General features: G+C 45.6%; 1 protein-coding gene across 1 annotated transcript in view; it reads right to left on the bottom strand.

The window, feature by feature from the left end:
• shroom2a (shroom family member 2a) overlaps positions 1 to 20,060 on the bottom strand; it is a 40,035-nt gene that overhangs the window by 11,629 nt on the left and 8,346 nt on the right. The window contains exons 2-7 of the mRNA XM_080832135.1: positions 18,153 to 18,301; positions 4,952 to 5,053; positions 4,496 to 4,513; positions 3,962 to 4,084; positions 551 to 3,095; positions 66 to 148 (exon numbers count right to left, since the gene is read on the bottom strand). Of these exons, the coding sequence (XP_080688261.1) occupies positions 66 to 148; positions 551 to 3,095; positions 3,962 to 4,084; positions 4,496 to 4,513; positions 4,952 to 5,053; positions 18,153 to 18,301 (3,020 nt within the window). The remainder of the gene's footprint in view (positions 1 to 65; positions 149 to 550; positions 3,096 to 3,961; positions 4,085 to 4,495; positions 4,514 to 4,951; positions 5,054 to 18,152; positions 18,302 to 20,060) is intronic.

Raw genomic sequence — 20,060 nt, 5'->3', positions numbered from 1 at the left:
TGCGCAACAATAGGCAATACACTAAAGCAAGGTTCAAGTAACAGGTGGAAAGAAATTTTCCTCACCTCAGGCAAGATCTCGGAAGCTCTGTTAGCTCGCTCTCTGGCTGTATGTACTCCGCAGATTTCCGTCCTCGCACTGGGATGTTCTGTGAAGATGGATAGCACACATGGAGTCCTTCAGAACAACTTTTCAAGAATCGAGCACCGGAGACATAAACAACACTGCTGCTATTCACCCCAGAGATTTCAGTGCTGCTGTCAGCAGAGTGTTCCTGCTGCATGCTTCACTATGTCTGCGGGTGTGTCTTTATAGGCAGACCTGGATTAATGTTTGACTTTGCTTCTTCTTCTATTCTCCCATTACTCACTGTGTTGGACCTGTCTAAACAAGGTATGGCTACTCATTCAGCTCGAGGGGACAGTGTCTCAGAAGAGCAGTGTAAATACCCACCAAACACCAAAGCTAAATTCAAAATTATTATCACACATAGGCAAACAGTAGGGTTTCAAGTTAAGTTAGTCCATGATAAACAAAAATACTATCTTACCTGTCCATAGAAGTCAGCAGAGGGGGAGGACCTGGACCTCTCATGAACACAGGGTGGTTTACTTCTCTCCTCCACAGCTGGGTCCAAGATGTTGTCGGCAGAATGATACCTTCCCGACGGCTTTGCCTCTGGGGGTTTTCGCTGGATGTTCCATGTGGCCTCATATTCTGCAAAGGTGCCCAGCCTCTGGTTCTCCAGTCCCTGGGCTGAACTAAGGCCATCCTGGCCCTCCATAGAAATGCACTCTAGAGGAGTTCCAGAACTCTTTCTCTCGGTGGCATCGTCAGTCTGCCCAGGCTGTGGCATTCCACCAGGCCTGGTCACCCTGCGGTCATCAGAAGCATGTTGCTGTGGCTGCTTGGGAAGTGGTTTGGGAAAGGCTGGCTTTCCTGTGGCTTCGAAGAACTTGCGCCGGTCCACTAAAGAAGCAGCACTGTCTGGGGGGCAGGGGTCTTCATCGACTCCGACCTCGTTGATCTTGTCTGGCTCGGAGAATGACCGCACCTTCTTTTCTGCAGGAATGCGCTTCCGCCCCCCGATGCGAGATACCTGGCCGCCAGCGGACACAGGTTTAGTCTGTGGGACCTCAGAGACACTGGGAAGGGGGACCCCCTCTTTACGAGTAACAGCTGTTGTGGTGGGGGGACCTGGCAGCTGGGTCTCAGGATGCTCAAGCAAGACAGGTTCCAAGTCTCTCCTCCTGAAAGAGGTGGCCTTTAGGACACGGGCCTGGGCCTCTTTCAGATGGTCCTTGTAAGAGCTTGTGAAGGACCCATCAGCTGAAGTGGGGAAGTTGTCCGGCGTCTCCTCCGCCTCCTCAGTGGAGCTCAGGGTGGCAGCGCTCCTGCTCTTCTGCAGTTGGGCTCTCTTCATCTGGATCTCGTTGCGCAGTGTGGTGGCGAATCGATCAGCGCGTCGCACTTGCTTGCCATTGACGATCTCCATAGCTTCTTTTGCTCCATCAGCTCCGTCGCCAGCTGCTCCAAGGCCATCATCCTGCTCAGGGTTTTCTTTGGAGAGAGAGTGCAGCATGGGTGTTTTCTGTGGGCATATCTTACTCTGCCCCTGGGGCTGCCAAGGTTCCTGGGATGGTTCCTTTGGTTGCAGAGGGCCAGAAACCCTCCTTTGTTCACTTTGCTTACTAGGGGGATAGCTCATGTAGTGCGGCTCTGTGATGGGTCCACTGCTCCTTCTCTGACTTGGCCTCTGTTCAACACTTAGCGTTACTTTTGATACTTCAAGTGCACTGGAAGGGTTGATGGAGGAGTACTGGTTATCCCCTTGCTTGGACTGTCCATTACCGTCTCTATTGTTAAGGTTGTACTGAAGTACCGGAGGTTGAGGATACTTGGTTTTACTAACCCCTTGAGCACTAACGGAATTCCTCTCCCCTCCGCCTTGTGGCATCTCTTGACTAGAAAAGGCTTTCCAGTCCTCCACGTTTGCTATGGAGGCCTGGGACACTGACTGCAGGGGCTTTCTTGAAGTGACGCAGTAATACCGGCTGTGGCCTCCTCCATTGTCAGCGTTCTGATCTATGGCATTTGTGGATAAAGAAGTGCTTGGTGTCTTTCCCTGGTTCTGGTTGTAGAACTGAGAGTGGTTGTTGGTGGGCAGCTCTTGCATGCTGCTGTAGTACCCACTGATGTTCTGAGATCTGGGTGCTGTTATGGCCTTAGCCTGGGCGTGGAAAGTGCTCTCATCACTGTACTGTCGTTGATGGTAGGGCGCGTGGGGAGGTGGGAGACCAACTCGCACATCAGTGCTTGAGAAAGAGTATGTCTTGTTGGGGTTCAACTGGGGCTGGCTATAGCCCTCTCCTGAAATGTAAGGACTGACAACGTCATTTTTACTTGGATTATAACTACGCCGACCCTCTTGACCCCTCTCGCTACCTTGATAGTCCAAACCTTTGCCCTGAGATTTCAACTGGGCATGGGCACCTGGACCCTCTGAGTAGGTGATCACCAGCCCCTTCTCATGGACCTTGGTCACAGCGAAGCTGTCGCTGCGGGTTGGGGGTGGTGGTGGTGGAGGGGAGGGGGCAGGCGGCTTCCTCTTGTCTGGCACATGCCATACGGGTCCAGAGTTGGTTCTACTCGAGCTTGAGTGCCGAGAGCCTGGCTGCTCCTCCGTCCTGGGAGCCTCAACGCCTCCGGTTCCTGAAGGCAACTGCAGGTACCCTGGACGCTCGTCCTGTCGCCCTCCCTCACCAAGACTGTGTCTTCCATTGCTGTGCCTATTGCTTGGGTCCCACTGACTCACCTTGTAAAGCATGTTTTCAGTGGAGGCTGTGTTACTGTTAGACAGGGTATAATCTGGGGTGCCGGAGCTAGTGGAAAAAGAGCTATAGGCTGAATCACGCTTGCCACCTCCAATGTGCTCCACACTGTTGTTGTTGGACTTGCCTGGAGACAGACGCCCGGGTGGGTAAGGGTGGGAGGCGTGCTCTAAGCTGTCCATGCTGCCCAGAGAGCTGAACTGGTCAGACACTCGACGCAAGTTTGTCTGATCCCAGCCAGTTGAGAGGTCGGTTGAGGACGAACTAGAGAGAAGACAGAAAAAGGCTATTTTTGGGAGTGTCAACCTCAGACTTTTAGATGTCAGAGGGAAAGGACATGGAAGAACGGCAGACCTCAGAAGAAAATTAATACAGAATATCTTTGCTAAAAAAGTCTTTCAATACATAAAAAAATCTAAATGAAATTCAAAATTGCCTTGAGATAAGTTATTTCTGCTTTGAAAATGGTCAAGATTGAATGGAAGACTACTTAAATGGTAAAGCATTCAGGAGTCACATGATGTTGTCCTAAGGTGTCCTAACCACTGTGTTGTTTTTCCCTGTAAGCTTTTAAACATAATACTTATGTTTAACTTATAACTTAAAACAAGTGCTACCTGTTTGAAACTGAATGAAACTGAAACTGTTTGAAACTGAATTAATGTGTAAATAAAAAAACTTGTTTACATTTAATTACATAGCACTCCAAATAACACGTATGTGTATGTATGTATGTATGTATGTATGTACGTATGTATGCATTTGGTCTGCTTCTTTAGTTCTAGTTTGCCTCTAAACACGTGGTTCTTATAGGTAAATATCTCCACACAGAAACAAAAACAGATTCACAAAAACTTGGTGATGCTCTTTCATTGTGTTTTGTGTTTCTCAGGGGTCCTTGAGCGATAAATGCCACGCAGCAGCACTCATGCCTGGCTGTTCTAGACAATGTGACTTGCTTGGCTGTTGCAGTGTTATTTAAAATACACCTTTTATCATAGTTATTTTATCATAATAAGTATTGTCTTATGTGAAAATATCATTTAAACAGATGATACCTGACCTTTCTGTCCTCAAAATTGACCAATCTGAAGCTTAAAAGTAAAACTAAAGAATACTCCTTGAGTCACCTTGCATCATATCTTGTTTGCCAGACTGGCGAGGGTGTAGGCTGTGCCTTGGACGGTTCTGATTGGCCCTCGATGAACTTGGTTGAGTGCCAGGAGTGAGGCCTGCTTACAGGTTCATTCCTCCTGCAGGATTGGGAGAAAAGAAAAGAAAGGGGGGAAAAAGAACAAGAACAAGAATGAAAGGGAAAGAAAGAGGGAAAAAAGGGGAGACAAAACAGTATTAGATTCAGGGAATGTCTCCTTGTTAGAAGTGCATCTCTACACGACTGTTTGTGACAGTCCACTTGAGAAGGTACACAGGGACATCACGCCAAATCAAACACAGCAAATGCCACATGCCACAGTGATCAGAGGATAATAAAGGCTAAAGACGGGGACCTGACATGCTTGCTTGCTTAAGGAGCTGCCAAATCGAGCACATATTACCCACAAGCCACAGAGAGCAATTCTTTCATACACAGTCCAAAACAAAAAGGTCACACAAGAGGTTTCATCACATTGCAATCACTCACAGTCTTGCACTTAAAAACATACCCTTTGAAGCGATTCTTTCTGCAATGCATGTTGGGAGAAACAACAGAAACAACACTGTAACTTAAAGTGTTCTCAAAAGAACTAGCACAAGACATGTTGCTCCGGACTTTTAACCTCTAAGCTGGGCACTAATGAGTACACATTTTGTCCTTAGAGCTATGAATACTACTTTTTTTGTAGAAACCAACAGGGAACAGCTGAAACTGTTTGTCAAAATACAGAAAAGATAAAAACCAGACGTTACAACCATTTATTATAGGATACTAAAATGGAAAGTTGGCAGGTAGAAGATGGAACTGGAGAGAGAATAACTGGGGCACAGAACTGGCGACTGGACCAAGGGGAATGACATCACAAGACGATGGTACAGATGGGATGATGGACGAGCAGATCTGATTGGATGATGGCAAAGATGGGAAGGTATGGGGTTGGTGTTGGTTTATATGGTGCCATTACCTCATGGAACTTCGCAAAATCTTCGTGAGAAAGCTCCTGGCCACATGCACGTCACTCTCTGATGGCATTTTCTGTGCTACAATATCCACCAGTTTCATTTTCCTGGGTTAGAGGAGGGGAGGAACACAAAGCCTGAAGTTCTGCATTCAGTGATAGCTGGGTAAAAGGGAGACTGCCACTACTACAAAGAGACAAGACACATGAAACCTACATATGTACTGTATTGTGTGTGTGTGTGTGTGTTCAAAGAAGGTGGATGGCTAGCCAACAATATACTGTAGATACAAAATACTACATTAAACAAGACAAAGAGACACAACTACAGTGGACGGACAGACAAACAAAGAGTCGACACACAAGCCTACAGAAATAAGGCAAACCAGAAACACTGTAAGCATATTGCACACAATAGCGCATATTCTATGTCCAGCACAAAGGTCTTTGCTCTTGTAGGAAGATAATATCTACATAATGTAAAACTACTACCCTGCAGCTCCCAACAAGCTACAGTGATGCCATAGGATACTGACCCCCTCTCCTGGCCATTGAGTGCAACAAAGTCACCTCTTGCAATGAAGTCAGAGGAGCTTATTAAAAGAATACCAACTTTGCCCCACAACTCTGCAACGTAGAGAACCCCCGGGATTAGCAGAGCGATGAAGTCACTTAAACCTAAACAATTATCTCAGTGGTCCGTTCAATCAGCTCCATCACACCAATATGCCAGGAAGATCAGGACAGACCTGCCACAGTTCATCCACGTCACTGCACGCCCAGCCCAAACATGGCCGATAAGAGGGCAGAGGTGCACTGGTGCGCTCAGACTCAGCCATATGGTCCTTATGGGCTACAGAGCCCCAGCATGGGGCTAGTGGGGGCTTAGGGGCCTTGGAATGTCTCACAAAAACCAGATCAGCTGCCTCCCTGCCCCGGGCAATCTGTTGTCTGCCTCGGAGACTAGCCTTGCCTTAATGACACTTCTAACAAGCAGAACATGGGGATCAAGAATAATGCATAAGATATAATTTGTATCAAAGCAGGAACTGTACACTTTCATCAAACGGTTATGTGAAGACATAGCCTAGTATTTAGGTCCAAGTACAACAACTAAAAATCACAATAAATATATATATAATTTTGACTGACAAGCCAAATGTCCTCCTCCATCCTCCGCAGGTCCTATAGACTGTGAAGTTCAAGATGCTGCATACCAGCAATTTGGCTTTTATGGGGTTCTAAGCTGTGGCTCAAGGCATTCCTTTCCATGTACGCTACCTCCCTCAGCTCCAAGAAAACACACACCCCTCCACTTGACCCATGCCCTCAGCGGTCTCATCTTTCACAACAGCACTGCCGTTCTAAAAACAAGCCAGAATGATTTGACAACACAACTGCAAAAACACTATATATCCAACACACCCAAAATAATTTAAAGTCAAACTCCATTAGACGTGGGCATAAATCAACCCCCTCTGGGCAGAGGGGTGTTCTTTTGCCCCCTTGACTGGTGAGGTCATTATGGGGGCTGCGAGGGTTTTATCCCCTGGGTCCGTCTCACCCTGCTCTCTCTCATTGAGCTGAGGAGGCCTAATAATGCCCCTTTCGACCAAGAGGTCAAGGGGTCTTACCCCTTTAGACAACCTGCCCTACATTTAAGCGGGATTTCCAAAGCTGGCTAAGCTAGCGGGACAACACCCAAGTCCATTTCTCAATAATTCGTAATTTAAGAAGTTAGCTGAAATCAAATGTAACCCTTAACCACGCTAATCCACAGACGTTTAGTCTGACTTTGTACTGGACATTTCTCCCAAAAAACATACAACATCAGGTCAATGAATTCAAGTGATAATGTGAACGCGACAGGACACCACTTTCTCCGCTTTGGTGAAACTAAGCCTCCTTTTGCTGCATAAAATATCTTCCAAGAGATCTGTGTGCAAGCCACACATGGTGCCTTTCCATTGAGATGCAAATGGGCTTGTTTTTATTAGACGTATTGTCAGGGCTACAGCTGGTCCAGCAAAGATATGCCAGCGCAGTGAATCAGAGGAGCTAAGGAGGACACAGAGAGGTGGGGGGAGATGAGGGAATTGTGGGGAAAGTCCCCCTTCATTGTTTCTAAAGGGAGGTACGTTCAAAAACAAACAAATCACTACTGAAAAGACCAGAGCCAAACTGACTCCCCTCGCACAAACCATTCAGAGCACCAAGTAGGAATAAAATATTTAAAAAACACATTTCTTTTTGGGAGAGGGGAAAAAAAGGAAAACAGATCGAGCTAAACTGATTAAACAAGATGCCTCGTAAGTTCGCACACTATAGCTTTAACAGTTATAATAGGTACCCTTAACACTAGGACTACATTGTTTGTGATGGCTGAGCTACAGTCGGAGAGGAGTAGTCAACCATGATTTGGGTCAAGATGCATACCACAGGTTCTGCACAGTCCCTCAAAACAACCCCAATTTCCAAGGACCCCAAATCACCAGAAGTAAAAACCACACACCTTGTTCAGAACCATAAAATCCGAAACAATCAGACATGGCTGAGACACACAGAAGTCTAAACTCATCAAAGACACAACAAAGTGGTGAGAAACAAAGGGTGCTAACATAAAAACACAACACAGACGACATAATAATAACAATAAAACTTGCCAAACTCACCAGACTCCAAAGTGGAGGGGGGAAGGGGGGTGGGGGGGTCAAAACCCTGAGGCCAAAACCCTCCTTCAACAGGTGCCGGAGGGTGTGTAAACGTGGTCGTTGCAGACCTGAGACCCTCAGCGAGAGGAGAGACTGCAGACAGACAGCTCCCGGCTCTGCCCCAGTGCTCTCCTCGGCCCGTGCATTCCACAAGCACTTCAAAAGACGGGCCAAGACAAAGAAGTGCTACGTACGGTTGGCTGTAGCCGGCGGAGGGGCCATCTCTTCCATCGCCCGCATTGAAGACAGACCAGGAGAGTGAGTTTAAGACATTCAACACAGGGACCTCTGAGTCAAGTCAAACTGCATGCATAAAGACACAGGGAAACTTTAACTTGTGGTCTGCGTGTTTCAGTTGGGGCAGACCTCCCAAAGGATTATGGTGGTTTTAGCCCCTGAAAGGAGGCGGGTGGTGCGGAGGGGAGAGGAGCAAGGGGGGTCAGGTTGTAGCCAGTCCCCTTTAAGTAATCTGGCAGCTTCTTTCCTCTCATTGGCTTGGGCCCTCTATGCTAATGAGCAATTGAAAATGCTGGACTCTCGCTCTCTCACTACCCCCCTACCCCACCCTCCTCCATCTCCTGTTGTGCAGCAGACCTGTGTTCCTTCCATTTCTATGGCAACAGGTTGATTTCTGCGGAGGTCTAAGTAGTTAGCCGAGTGAGCAGTAAGGGGCTCTCACCTCTAAGGCAGACAAAACACAAACTAGTCAACGGATATATAGCCTGTCAACAGCCAGACAAAACAAAGCAAAGCATGAAACAAACTTAAAATAAAATAAAACAGAAATGCAACTTCAATAACAATGGTTATAGAAGTACTGATAGAAAAGAGTCATTAAAGTGACAAAGGCATCGTTTATAGATAGATATTCAAAATCATTGCTAAACTCATTGACGCCAAAGCTTCTCCTCAGAACTTTTGCACCTCAGTATGGGAAACCAGTCACCAAAACTGAACCCTGACCCTGGGCTGCCCCCGGAGTGATCATGTGACATGCTGTGACAGACTAGGTCTTTCTGCATCTGAAAAGAGCCACCTGGACTCAAATAGCACAACACTGGCAAAACCGCTCATATCAGCACATAAACAACTACCAGCTCTCATTTAAAGTAACAGTATGCAACAATTATACTTCAGGATTAGGGTTAGGATAAGCCGTTTCACCTTAAAATAACAGCTTGAAAAAAATTGGGGTGCTACAATGACTTTTTATATGGAGAATCGCCTCCGTGCCATTGCTATACCAGGGTCCATAGGCTTTATAACTGCTAAATGTAAGATTGCCTGACGCGGCCCGGCTTTCTACTGTCTGCCGAACTAGTAAGTAGTTTATTTGCCGTTTTGCTTTGTCTTGTGTTGCACTTGTTTGATGTTTGACTGTGTTAAGACAGTTGTTGAGTAACTTGAGTAAGTAAGTTTGTCATTATGTCAAAGTCAGCACATTTAAAGAGATTTAGTTAGTTTTACCCGCTAGCATATCGTTAGCGAATAGCAATTGATCCGGACTGCTTCTTTAAGCAAATAAACTCATAGTAATGCTTACTAAAAAAGATATTTTTAAAATCAGGACTTGAACCAAAGGTCTGATTAAAACCTTGGCACGCAAACAAGTCATCTGGTGACAGGTAAGAAGATTACTGAATTGTTTAGACCTACGGTAGATGGGTTAGTTTTGCAAAACAATCTTTCACAATGATCTATTGTGAGGCCACTCTTCGCCAGAGCATTCCAGACATGGGGCCATGTCGAGGCATTTACCTTTAGATAAACAATGGTCTACATTTTCTGTTCAAAGACAAATGGGAAACCAAGAGATACATTCACTCTTTCTTGTTTGTCTCTGTGACCAGTAGTCCAAGTCATAAGGATTAGATACAAGTTTATTTTCTTGGAGGAAAACAAGTATTGCCTGCTTTGAAACAAAAATTATTGCTGATTATTATGACAAAAAATACTAAGTTCCCTCTATTCTTTACAGTTAGAAAATGACCAAACACTTTACCATTACCGTACCAACAGATGAGAACAAATGCCCTCACGTTCTCATTAGGACTAGCTCTTGCGCCTGAAAATGTGTAACACTATATGCATAGCCGGGGAAACTGCTGACTGGAGCTGTGCGGTGGCAGTCCCCTGCGGCCCTGCAGGAGACGTGGAGGTTTGACTGCTGTCTGAGGGGCTCACAAAGGCCCGTCTTCAGCTGCCTTCACAATCAGGCCAGTCATGGAAGGGGGAGAGATGGGGGAGCCAGGGTGGAGGGGGGAGATTGAAGGGGGGCAGGAGAGGTGAAGCATGAGCCCAGCGTAATGACTGGTGCATTCCAGGGCTAAGTGACATACCGACCGGAGAGACTCACTGACCGTGGCTGCTGCATTGGGTTCATCTGCCCGCCCCCCCCCCCCCCATAAACCTAATCTCACACCTGGGCCTCTTTTGTTCAAGGCTGATGGCTTGTAGAACATCGGTGAGACAGATCCACTGCAAGTCCTGCCGCACATATGCTATCTGTTACCACTGTTTGGTTTGTCCCATCCACGCCATGCCACTTCCACTTCGTTTGGACGTACAAAAAGGAGGAGGAAAAAGTCCTAATCCTGCTAAATTAGCCGGTCTATTAGGGCTAGACAATTTGAAGGCTTAAATCTGACACACAATTCATTTGGATTATAATGTCAATGTCTACAAAACTACAGACCGCGCACACTTCTCATTTACATTACAAGGTTTAAAGACGCAAGAGCAAAAACCATCCGTCCAATCTGTGCACCAATTTTGCCAAAGCACAATCAACTAATGTCTCTCATCTCTAAACCCCAATAGCTCAGCACACTGGGTGCACCACTTGAACTCTAGATCTTAATCTGCTAATAAAAATTACAAGCCGCTTCAGACACGGCTACTGTTCCAATAATGACTTGGTTGAAAGATCCACTGGTGCACCAGGCAACTGGCAGGCTGGAAGGGCAGTGAGTGCCTGTAGGCACTCTGCCAGGAACGGAGTTGGCAACACAAATAGAAAGTGTGAACACAGCCCATCTAACCAGGTGGCACTACAGGTTCCCTCTTCCCTCATGGTCAATTTCAGCACCACAGGGGCAGAGGCCACTTGTCATTACCACAGAGACGAACTGTGAGGGAAGGAGATAGGACTGTCGGACAAAAACGACAGCCTAACAACTATCTCACTTGAACACTTTCCATCTTAAACCTGACTAGCTCACGAATGAGGGAGTCACTAGGCATGTCTTTAAAATATCCTGCAAGACAAACAGCATAGGCCTACAGACCAAGAATATAACAGTTGTGTTCTCACACGGTTGTTGGCGAAAGTAGATTGTGCTGAATGCCGATTGTCCAAAATGTTCCGGGTCAATCACTTGGCCCTGTTTGCGATCTCGGCTAATCCAGTACTGACTGACTGAACACATCTCCTTAAACAAATAACAGGCCACAAGACCGTTCTAACAAAAGCAAGGGATTTAATGCGTCCAAAAGGAAACACACAAAAGAAAAAAGGAAAAATAAATCTTGCTAGTTGTTCACTGATGGCTTTTTGCTTGCTTATTATCAGGAAGCAGACGACAATCCCAGCCACCTGGTGCATCGCACAAATCCCTGTGCTCCCCCTTCCTCATGGATGCCCTATCTGATAGATGATGCAATAGACAACCATGACAATGCCATGACAACCAGGAGCAACAGAGGTGCAGAGGGAGTAGATCACATACAGAACAAAGGACCAGAGGACATGAACATTCAGAATACCACATGTAATGTACGGGCCTAGTCCACATGAACTTTATCTGTGTACCCTATTGGTTTTCCACTAAGGAAAAAGAGGGGAGAGTCTTGAGTAGACTATCTGCAGAAAATTAAAATAAAATAAAAGACGAGACACATTATTTTAAATAAAGCCCTGCCCTCACCATCGCGGTTCAATTCATGTACAAATTTCATAAATGAAAGTTCATGTCTACTTTTATCGTTAAAAAAAGTAGTACGTTGAAAAGGCATTGAAATATTACCAAACACTGATCTGCTGTGGATGTTATCTGCAAACACAATAAATGTCCCTCACTATTGGCTAAATTAGATCCCACCTAGTCGTCCTTGTTTTAATTATCCGTGACCAGGAAAACAGCTTTCCTTACAAAAATGAAGTCTCCACAACAGGAGTAACCTCGCTATGGCAATGGAGCATTCCATCCTGTAACTCTCATGGGGATGTCGTTCTGATATATAACTGCTGTGTGTACCAGACCTGTGTTTGCCTGCCTCAGAGATCCATTGACTGATGCTCAGACATCAGATGCACAGGGATCCTCCTCCTTCTTCCTCCCTCTGTCTGTCCTGCTCCAGCCTACAGCACGGAGGAGCTTTGCTGGCTGTAATTGGATTTTGCCTTCCACATTTGGGCTGCTCAAAGTAGCATGGGCACTTCACACTGACCCGCACACACGTACTGTAAGCATTTTTGTGGATTTTTTAAATGTTAAATGATTAAATCAACGCCATGTTGGGATAATGAAACTTAATACGACATACATAAGAAGCATTTGGGCAGTGATTTGGCCTTTGGACCTTACATGTCTTTATGTGCTTTCTTTAGATCTTATCAGTTGGTAATTGATCAACATTTAAACTTTTAGCGCCAAATAATAGCGATATTGCTATTTAGATGTCATACCATTGGATAGAATTTCATAATTCCAGAAATCTTCTCTTCTGACATATTTCAATATAGGGTTGTTAAACAATAGAAATAGGTCAAGGCAATTCAAAGTGGGTCAGTGAAATCAGGTGATCAAGATTATATTTTGGTATATTTTGATGAAGACTGCTTTCAAATAAATTCCCCACAAATCTCTTCACCACCAACAATCAGCATGCTCGGTCCCTGGACTGCTTCAGTTTACAGACATATCATGAGATTGGGGTCAGTCCGATGTCTGAAAGGGCTACTGGGACATGACCTCCATAACATTAGATATGGAAAGTACCCAACTGACTGGAGTAGCTGTACAATCCATTTTCACACCTTCACAACTCTCAGTTTTTAGTTTTATGTCTCTCAGAAAAGTTGTATTTTACATCCTAATTTGGCATCTTAACTAAAAGGATACAGGTTAAAGATATGGATTACCACTTAATTAATATCAGACATATTTTTCAGGCATCCTTTTCAGCAACACCCACCATTTCTCTGACATCCCATACAAGGTATAGCCTACTATATGAAGGAAACTTCAGCCTTGACACAATATATCTTAAAATGCACGTTAAGTCTGTGGACAGGCAGACAGACAAAATATTTTGTACAAAACATGCATCCAGCATCCACGACAAAAAAAACCTGGGACGGAGAGAAACAATGCCACAGCATTTTGTGAAAATGTTTATATATACACACTACAGCTAACCCACAGGAAACCAATGCTTCCAGCAGCTTAGCCCAGAGGATTCATATTGACTGAGTCTGAACCTGCACACTGGGACCGTATTTACCAGCACAGACCTTGTACTCTTTCCTCGCTCGACAATCAGAGGCAAATGTGCAATTCAACCCCCTCAGTGGCTTCATCGGAGCTTTATTAAACATGACAGGAGGCCACCGCTTTGGGAGAAGCATGGTGCACTCAGCCAAGGTTAGCGCTTTGAATAGTCAGCTTTGAGTACCGTTCCCCACCACTAGATGGCAGTGGCTAAACAGCTACTCTGAGAAATGGGGAAAGGCTCAGTTGCTATGCACCGTTTTGCAGTCCTGATACCCTAGGGTAATTTAGTCATAGACACATGGCCAAAGCAGTGCTAGAACAATGGAGTGGTTGACTTAGAATAACAGTCACAGTCATTCACTGAATTTCATAAGATGGTGAAGGAACACTAGTAAGTAAAGTATCACCAAGACAAAAGAAGAATGTTTCCCTCTGTTTGTGCAGGAAATCATAATGAGAAAGGGAGCTGGACCACCCTGGACGACGTACACTAGATCTCCCCAGTCACCTGGACCTCTCCTACAGAGAGCCCTCTACCGGCTAGCCGTGGCCCAAGAGAACAGTGGCGCAAAGGGCTTAGCCAGACCTCAGGAATCCAAACATAGTGTGCTGGGTTACTGAGGTCAGCCCTGGCAACAAAGGCCTATCCGTGGGCAGCCTTTGTGAGACTGGGCTGAGGGTGCACTCGGGTGGAAACCATAAAGCCCTTTCTGTTGAGGGTTATCATCGGCAATTGTGTCAATGACATATGAACAGCGGAGATCGATGGTCAACTGTATCCCTGTATATGAGGACAGGCTTTTTAATGTTCTAGCTTTAGATGAAATATCAACATCCATTGTTTTGCAAAAGAGTCTTTGTTAAGGTACAGTGCATAGGAGCAAATCGTTATCCATACTGTACATATCAAAAGAACAAATGCCAGTACAAAATACTGTTGCACAAACCAGTTTAGCATTTTTAGATGGGCTTTTGTGCCACAAAGCTGCTGCTATACGAGCTGAGGACATGTTTCTGGAAAGTAAGTAATTAAAAGGTAAGTCATTTAAGGATCAAGAAAGGGGTAAAGTATTCTGGTTTATACATGGTCCACTGAGCAAAGTGGCTTAGTGCCATCACATAAAACTCAGACGATGCCTAGGGCTCAGTTAACCACCCTTGGTCACTTGAGGACATGCCACAATGGAGAGTTACTATTCAAAAGGGTGACAGTCTGACCAATACAGTTCTTACACATACATTTTCCAGTCTTGTCATCAGTATTGAGTTGATGAAACCAGCAGTGTGCATTAGAGTGCTCCTGTATGGGTATGCAGAACGTTCAAATCTCCCTGAACTGCGTTAAGCTCTGTGGGAATAATCTGGGAATACTCTGGGAAGAGCTGGGATACAGTTCGTCCCTACTTAGACTGTCCTTAAAAGGGGAGAGGGGGCTGTAAAGCCCCATGGAGCAGACTTCCAATCCCATTTTAATCACACAGGCCATAATCCCAGCAACCCTGTGTGGCAGATTATGAATCTGCCTCCTTCAGCACCCAGAGGACACTTGCTAATGTCTTAGATGGCTTAATTGCTTTGTGTTCAGTCAACAACTCCGGTATGTTGTTACAAACAAATGAGACGCACAAGGAGAGATGGGGTGAATCACAAAGGTTCCTTCCTAGAACGAAAAGGAAACGGACAATTCTGGATTGTTCCAAAGAGCACACTGGTTCCTGGATGACACGTTGAGCTGGAGAAGCATGTTTCTTTTCCCACACACTGCCACACCCAGCTGACATATTTATACAGGCCCCCCACACCCAACACCCCACCCCAACCCAAACACACACACAACGAACCATGACATCATGGTTTCATCTTAAGTCACCACAGGCAAAAATGGGACTCTAATTTGAGTCATACAATGGTCACACCTACTGATAACAGCAGGTCCTGACAGCTTCCCTTTTCCTTATTCGTTAACTGACAGACCTGCCTGCCATTCACACACATGACACAGTACTGGAAACATTTCCACCAGACAAGTCCAATGTAAACAAGCTGAAAGCAATAAGATAAACACAAGTAAAACAAAGGGACTGGCACACGTCATTACTATCTCTGATGACATTCAAAATTCAAATGATTTATTTCCTCCAGGTGAGGGGTGACTTCGTGGTCATATTTTAGGTTCCCTTTCAGCCAAGGGCAAACCATGATTACAAAACCACTGCTCTTAGATCCAAGTTTGAACGACTTTGTGACCTCGGAACACAAATGTTTTGAATCACCCAAAAAACATAAAAACCAAAAGTCGAAGGAAAACATTTGGTTTGAGTAAATGAATAAAGCGAGGCGTCCATCTGACTGTGCCAAATCACGAGCGAATGTGCTGCCTGCTGAATGTGTTGTCAAAGCCAATCTCTTACAATTTACACCCCCACCTCCTCATGTGGAGGTAAAAAATAAGCACTGACCACCATCTCCTTGTACGGCAGAATTCACGACTCCTGTCTAAATGCGACCGACTGCAGACAGAGAGAAAGGTGGTTGGGCGGCCATGCCCTATATTGTGGTTCCATAATGAGCCCTTATCTGTGCCCAGCATTCTAATTCAGACTCGGGCCTACTGTTTGTGGCTCGGGAAAATTATCAGCTGCAGATATTGTTTGTGTGAGTAGTTATAATCACGGTTGGTTATGACCTCTGTCTCGCTGACTGCTTTTCTGTGATTATCGGAGTCTCCCTCTTGCTTGGTGTTGTTTTGCTTCCAGAGCTGAGCAATCAGAGCAATCTGAGCTGTTTCTCCTTCCAGGCAGAGCAGAGGACAAGAAGGTGATCGCCGCAGCCAAAACCCCCTCAAAAAATTCTGCGAACAACATTCCTGCTGTCTGTCCTGCCCGGTGTTTTCCGATGTTTACCAAACCATCCATTGTTTTTTGGAGTATCACACATATGTGAAACCATGTTTCATCCATTTTGAGGTCACCAACATACTAAAGCTTGAACTCGTCAGATACCAATAATTCACCTGCCACCACAGACGGATGAGTAGAGCAGTCAAAGTTTATCCTTGAGCAGGTTTTTTTTTTTCTGGGATAACGTTATTTGGCAGAAACATGCCCCCTATTATCTAGTTTTTGGTTGTGTGACATTTTCTGTAACAGCCATGGAGTTGAAGCGAAACTAGAAAAGCAAGGTTTTGGTTCCATCCCAGTTCCTCTGCCTTTGTAGTATAGGGGCCACTGGCAAATCAAGTCCTCATTGCAATGTCATTGTGATGGGAGTGTTTGTTTAGGCATAACGTTATAATGTGATCCAACACACTTGGAGTGCTCCAGACAGGCAAACTCCAGACAAAGAACGCAGTGTGTGGCACACAATGGGCAGGCCTATGTGGCCAACTGCACCTCATTGATGACTTGGGAGGTTATGACACTCGCAAATCTACTGATAGGCCTTTTTAGCAGCATCAAATGAAGCTGAGGAAACTGCCTGGGTTGGGTAAATTATGTGTGAAGAGTTTGTTTTTGTGTGTGTGTGTGTGTGCGCGTGTGAGAGAATGTGGGTGTGTGTGTGAAAGTGGGTGCGTCATGCAGCAAATTACAATACAGTGAGTACAGATGAAAGGGTGTGTGGATAGTCGACCTAGGAATTGATGGGCGCATTTGAATAGTGCTGTTGCCGGGGGTGCCATGCAAAGATCCCATGTTCTTGACAACCCAGAGGCATGAACAGACATGATGTGATGTGACAGCTGATCTACCTCTACTGGGATGAATCGGAAGAGAAGGGGAAAAAAATCAAGTCACATATGCATTCATACTGGTACCTCACTATACGCACTCTGAAAAAGGACATCAGAATATGTAAATACCTAAATATGGGAAGGTCGGGTAATGGGTCAGGTATTTAGCAGACGCTTTTGTCTACCGCGACTTACAAAGACACCCTGCAGCAGTCAGGAATCGAGCCCAGGTCAACAGCTTTGAAGGCGTCAACGTTAACCACTGTAACATCAACACCACAGCATGACACGCATACATCACAATATTTCAATATCTAAGATGTATGCAAATGAATAAATCTGGGCCATGCTGCATACCTGGAATAAGACAGTGCCCACAGTCTGTGTGAGAACATAAATCTCTTAACCGTATCCTTCCACCATAGCTACTCTCCCTTCATCATAAATCAACAGGTCACATGATCAAAGCCAGTCATCATTGCTGAGCCATCTCACCAAACAGGCCCAGCAGGCTGGGGATAGGAGACTCATGCTCTGACAGTTATTTACTAATCCTTAACCGAGCCAAATAGCCAGTCATTGCAAAAAGCTATCTTCACTGACTCTTTTTATAAACAATAAGAGCATACATGATATGCACACTTTTTTTGGGGGGGGGGGGGGGGGGGTTTGAATCCAAGGTTTTAGCACGGAAAGGCTGCATTTAATCAGTTCATGTACAGTAGACCAGCATTGGATTTCCACCATACTGAGTGGGCATGGATATTCAGATCGTGGGCTCACAGTACAAAAGGAAAACTGGGACACCTGGGAATACTCATGTAATTACCATGGAGCCACAATACATGAAAGGGGATTTATACTTGTTGAAAACATCAGAAACAGCCCGCTGTGGGGTGCAGGGAGCCATTAGATGCATGGGATTCAGCTGCTCCGCAAAGGCACCTCCAATCAAAGCCGTCCCATCACCATGGTTTCATGGAGGTAGCCATGGAGATAAGGTGAGCTTAGAATGCTGTTCAGTGGTAAGGATAACTGGATGGGTGGGGTTCACAGGGGGGAATTGGGAATATCGAGAGTGTCTGTCTGTGCCTGTGTGTGTGTCTGTGTGTGTGTGTGTGTGTGTGTGTGTGTGTGTGTGTGTGTGTGTGTGTGTGTGTGTGTGTGTGTGTGTGTGTCTGCGTGCGTGCGTGTGTGTGTGTGTGTGTGTCTGTGTACGTGCGTGTGTGTGTGTCTGCGTGTGTTTTATGTGTGTGTGGTGATAGAGTTACCTTTTCACCACCAGCGTCAGAGTCTTGTGGGAACCCTTGACCAGGCAGATGGCCTCCTGCCGGTAGCCACTGAGGGGAATGTCGTTGATATTGACCAGCTCGTCTCCAGCCTGGAGCCTGACAGCTGCTGCCTTGCTGCCCTCCTCTACCTGTCACACAAGAATGACATGGCATTACATTACTTGAAAGGAGCTCCTACACACACACACACACACACACACACACACACACACACACACACACACACACACACACACACACACACACACACACACACACACACACACACACACACACAATGATGGTTTAAACACACCAAAATATAAACATGCACACAATTACACTACAGAAACACACACTTCTTGAATGACAACAATACATGGCCACTTATATTCCCCTTGCCCTAGACATGGAAAACACAACACATTTTACACCCCCAATTACACACTCTATTCAACACCAAACCTACAATATCACAACATCTACCAAAGGCACATGTCAGCAGAGGCAGAACCAACACTAATCCATCTGAGGGGCTGGCATATGGGTTATAGAGTAACCACAGTAATCCCCTGAATGACAAACAGACAGGGCTACTGATGCAGCTGCAGTGCTGTTCCATACTCAGTAAACAAAGATGGAGCTTCCAGGCAAGCAGTCTCAAGTGAGTCATCCACAATGGCTCTACATATGCTCAGGCTCTCCGAATCACACTTGCAAATTCAACACTCGCAGAAGAACATCTAGGCATTCTGCGAACATAAAAAAAACTATATTTGTTTACTGTTTATAGGGAGGACAGTCTGTAAACAGTTTTGAGTTCCTATAACGTTTTCAAAGAGGCCACTGGTGGCACTGATCAATGAGTTCAAACAAACCGCATTGTGTTTGCAAGGCGAAAGAAGGGACACCACACCACCTTCAGAACATGGACACCCACTGGGGAGGGACACCTGACAAAACAGAGTAGTGTTTGTGTGTGTGTGGAGGAATGGACCGTGACACACACTCCCTCTTCAACCTGCCAATTTGTTGAGGCACTTAAGCAGAACTCCAGCTCAAAAAAGGGTGCATGATGTCATGGAGTTTTAATGCCGAGGTGAAGAGACCCAGACGCTCCCCGGAGAGGAGGCTGACCTGAGAGGTCAGCCATGCAGCCAGGGGTGAGAGGTCAAAACTCCATAGCCACCGACTTCTGTTTGGACCCATCTCAAAATATCCCATAATCCCAAGGCCCGCTGAATTCAAATAAACAGGGAGGGTACGCAAGCTGGGCTACAAAGTGAAAACTAGCTCAAAGGTAGTCAACACCCCACCACAGTGCTCATAAAAAACACCATCAATAAGAGGCTATCCTTATTTCAGTAATATTGTAAGGAACGGAAAAACGAGTAAAGATACAAAAACACACAAAACTACTCAGACAGGCAATCTTTTCAAAATGGCATTATTATCTTGGTCGAGACAAATCTGTCATTAATTACAACCACTTTCTGCACCTACAACTAAAAAGATAAAAGTGCTTGACCTTTTACCTCTTAAGGCCACAGGGTATCTTGGGATTAACACATTGGAGCTGTGAGGGGCGCTCTATCTATGACTTAAGTCTGGAGGTATGTTCACCTTTCCATCGATTCCTGCAGTGGGGCCCTGGTGCTCAACCCCCACACAGATTAGCAGGAGTACCCTGTTAGTTGCAGCTTAATCATATCCCGTCTTCATTATTCCCTCATAAAGAGTGGATTTGGTGGAGCCCTCGGCTGTACATTGGAACGGCTGGGGCAGGGTAAGGGGGGTTTGGGTGAGGTGGTGGGGCCACAAGTTTAGTCTAAGTTCCAGTGACGATGAATAATGCGCCGAACTGTTCCTTTACGTGCTATCTTGGTTTAACAGCAGTTTGGGGGCCTT

This window comes from Sprattus sprattus (assembly GCF_963457725.1).
Source record: "Sprattus sprattus genome assembly, chromosome: 2".
Lineage (NCBI taxonomy): Eukaryota > Metazoa > Chordata > Actinopteri > Clupeiformes > Clupeidae > Sprattus > Sprattus sprattus.
This window is presented reverse-complemented; position numbering and strand designations above follow the sequence as displayed.